This window comes from Terrapene carolina, unplaced genomic scaffold, assembly GCF_002925995.2.
Source record: "Terrapene carolina triunguis isolate 2854851 unplaced genomic scaffold, T_m_triunguis-2.0 Scaffold17551, whole genome shotgun sequence".
In the NCBI taxonomy this organism is placed as follows: Eukaryota; Metazoa; Chordata; order Testudines; family Emydidae; genus Terrapene; species Terrapene triunguis.
In genome coordinates, this window is record NW_020681902.1 from 1 (window position 1) to 2,567 (window position 2,567).

Sequence of the window (2,567 nt, forward strand, 5' to 3'; positions counted from 1 at the left end):
GGGGGAGGCGGAGAGTCGGGGGGTCCCTAGGACAGGTCCCTCTCCCGCGGCGCCCCATACATGTAGGTGTCCTTGCCGGGCTCCTGCACGAACTCCTCCTTCTTGTCCCAGTCGGCCACCCAGCCCCCGTTGGCGAAGCTGGTGCTCTTGGTGGCCCCGTAGCCGCCCCCGCCCCCGTCGCCCGCCCCCCGGGCGGCCTCGTCCTCCTCGTCGGCCAGTTCGTCCTCGTGGATGAAGCCGCATTTCTCGGAGCTGGTCTCCTCCGGCTCGGCCCAGGGCTGCTTCTCGCCCGAGGCGAAGATCCCGTAGAACACGACCCCCCCGTAGTGCACCAGCGAGGCGATGAGGAACACGTACTGCCACTCCTCCCGCGTCTGCGCCCCCCAGGAATTGGGGGGGTGGGGCCAGTGGGGAGTTGGGGGGGTGGGAGCGGGAGGGGTGAGGAGGGCAGGGAGTGGGCGAGGGGGAGGAGTGGGGGGACAGGAGGGGGAGGGATGAGCAGGGCAGGGAGTGGGGGAGAAGTGGGGGGACAGGAGGGGGGTGAGCAGGGCAGGGGGCGGGGGCAGGGCAGGGGGGATTGAGGAGGAATTGGGGGGGTTGGGAGCAGCAGGGAGCAGGGCAGGGAGTTGGGGAGAGGGGGAGGAGTAGGGAGAATGGGAGGGGTGAGAAGGGCAGGGAGTGGGGGAGGGGAAGGAAGAGGGGGAGGGGGCAGGGCAGGGAGTGGGGGAAGGGGAGAAGGAAGAGACAAAATAATATTTTATTTCCCTCCTTTTAAACCTTTTGATCTGGATGGGGGTGGGGGGGGGGGGGGATGGGGGGGGGGTCAGCAACCCCCCCGCCCCCGCATCCCCACCCCCCCCCCGCCCCCCCGGGCCCCCCCCCCCCCGCCCCCCGGCCCCCGGACCCCCCGGCCCCCCCCCAGCCCCGCCGCACCTTGTGCTTGGTCATGGCCCCGACGATGATGGGGCAGACCATGCCCGAGAGGGTGCCCACCCCGTTGGAGATGCCCATGAGGATGCTGGCGTAACGTGGGGCGATGTCCAGGTGATTCACGTTGAACCCTGTGGGGACGGGGGACCAAAGACAGTAGGTCAGAGCCCCCTGCCCTGCCCCACGGCACCCCTACCCCCACAGTGCCCCCCGCCGCACCCCCCCCCCCCCCCCCGCCCCACGCCCCCCCCTCCCCCCCCGTACCCCCTGCCCTGCCCCACGGCACCCCCTGCCACGCTCCCATCCCCTTCCCTGCCCCACAGCATCCCGCGCTGAGCCCCCACACCACTCTCTGCCCCATGGCATCCCCTGCCGAGACCCCACCCTCCTTCCTTTCCCCCCGGCGCCCCCTGCCCTACTCCCTGCCCCACATCCCCCCTGCTGGGCCCCCGTCCTGCTCCTTGCCCCATGGTGCTCCCCGCCGAGCCCCCACTCTCCTCCCTGCCCCACGGGCCCCCTGCTGACCTGAAATAGCAAAGCCACTGAAGCCCACAGCAAGGACCAAGAACGAGATGGCGACGCCTTTACTGTGGGAATAACCCACCACCAGCAGCAGAGTCGCCTCCATGCCAAAGCCTGGGGGGAGGGGCAGAGAGAGAAACTGAGTCACACACACCCCCGGCCCTGCCGGTGCCCCTCACTCCCGACCTGCAGCCCCTGCTAGCCCGGCTCTGCCCCCTCGCAGCCCTGCCGGTGCCCCTCACTCCCGACCCGCAGCCCCGTCTCACCTCCGCAGTTCATCATCTTGCGGACGTTGGTGGTGGACATGATCCTGTGGCTGCGCAGGAAATCCGCGATCTGCCCCCCGATGGGGACGATGATGGTCATGACCAGGTGGGGCAGGGCGGAGAGCAGGCCCACCTGGGGGGGGGGGCAGGGAGAGGGGGAGTCACCTGCCCTGGCACCCGCGGGGAGCCTCCCCCACCCCCCGCCCTCTCTTTCCTGGGTCCCACCCCGCTGAGTCTGGGCCCCAACCAACTCGTGACACTGATGGGAGGAGGCAGGATTCGACCCCCGGATTCCCTGCTCAGGGTGGGGGGCCTGGGTTCTGTCCCGGCTCGGGGAGGGCAGCACGGGGGCTGGATGCCTGGACGCCTGGGTTCTGTCCCGGCTCAGGGAGGGCAGCACGGGGGCTGGGCGCCCAGATGTCTGGGTTCTGTCTCGGCTCGGGGAGGGCAGCATGGGGGCTGGGCGCCCGGATGCCTGTGTTCTGTCCCGGCTCGGGTGGGGCGGGGTGGGGGCTGGGGGCCCGGACTCCTGGGTTCTCTCCTGGGGAAGGCAGCGGGGGGGGGTGGGGGCTGGGGCCGGTACCTTGCTGATCTCGAAGCCGAAGACCTCCTCGAAGTAGGCCGGCTGGCTGATGAGCAGCAGATAGAAGGTCCAGCTGCGGCAGAAGTTGGCAACGATGATGGCGTAGACGGGCATGGAGGTGAAGAACTTGCGCCAGGGGGCCTTGAATTTCTGCCAGGGGAAGGGTGAGATAGCCAGGCTGCGAGCTTCCCCACAGCAGTGCCCCCAGGCCAGGGCGTTCCGGCGCTGCGAGCTTCCCCACAGCAGTGCCCCCAGCCCAGGGCATC

At 70.1% G+C, this 2,567-nt stretch overlaps 1 protein-coding gene across 1 annotated transcript; it reads right to left on the reverse strand.

Annotated features, from left to right (window-relative positions):
• Positions 1-26: 26 nt before the first annotated feature.
• LOC113408523 (vesicular glutamate transporter 1-like) lies at positions 27-2,451 on the reverse strand (the record flags this gene model as incomplete). Its single annotated transcript, XM_026661803.1, has 5 exons — positions 27-374; positions 934-1,061; positions 1,456-1,566; positions 1,719-1,851; positions 2,302-2,451. Coding segments are annotated over 5 exons (870 nt in total), but the record flags the coding sequence as incomplete, so codon positions are not given.
• Between the last annotated feature and the right edge of the window lie 116 nt (positions 2,452-2,567).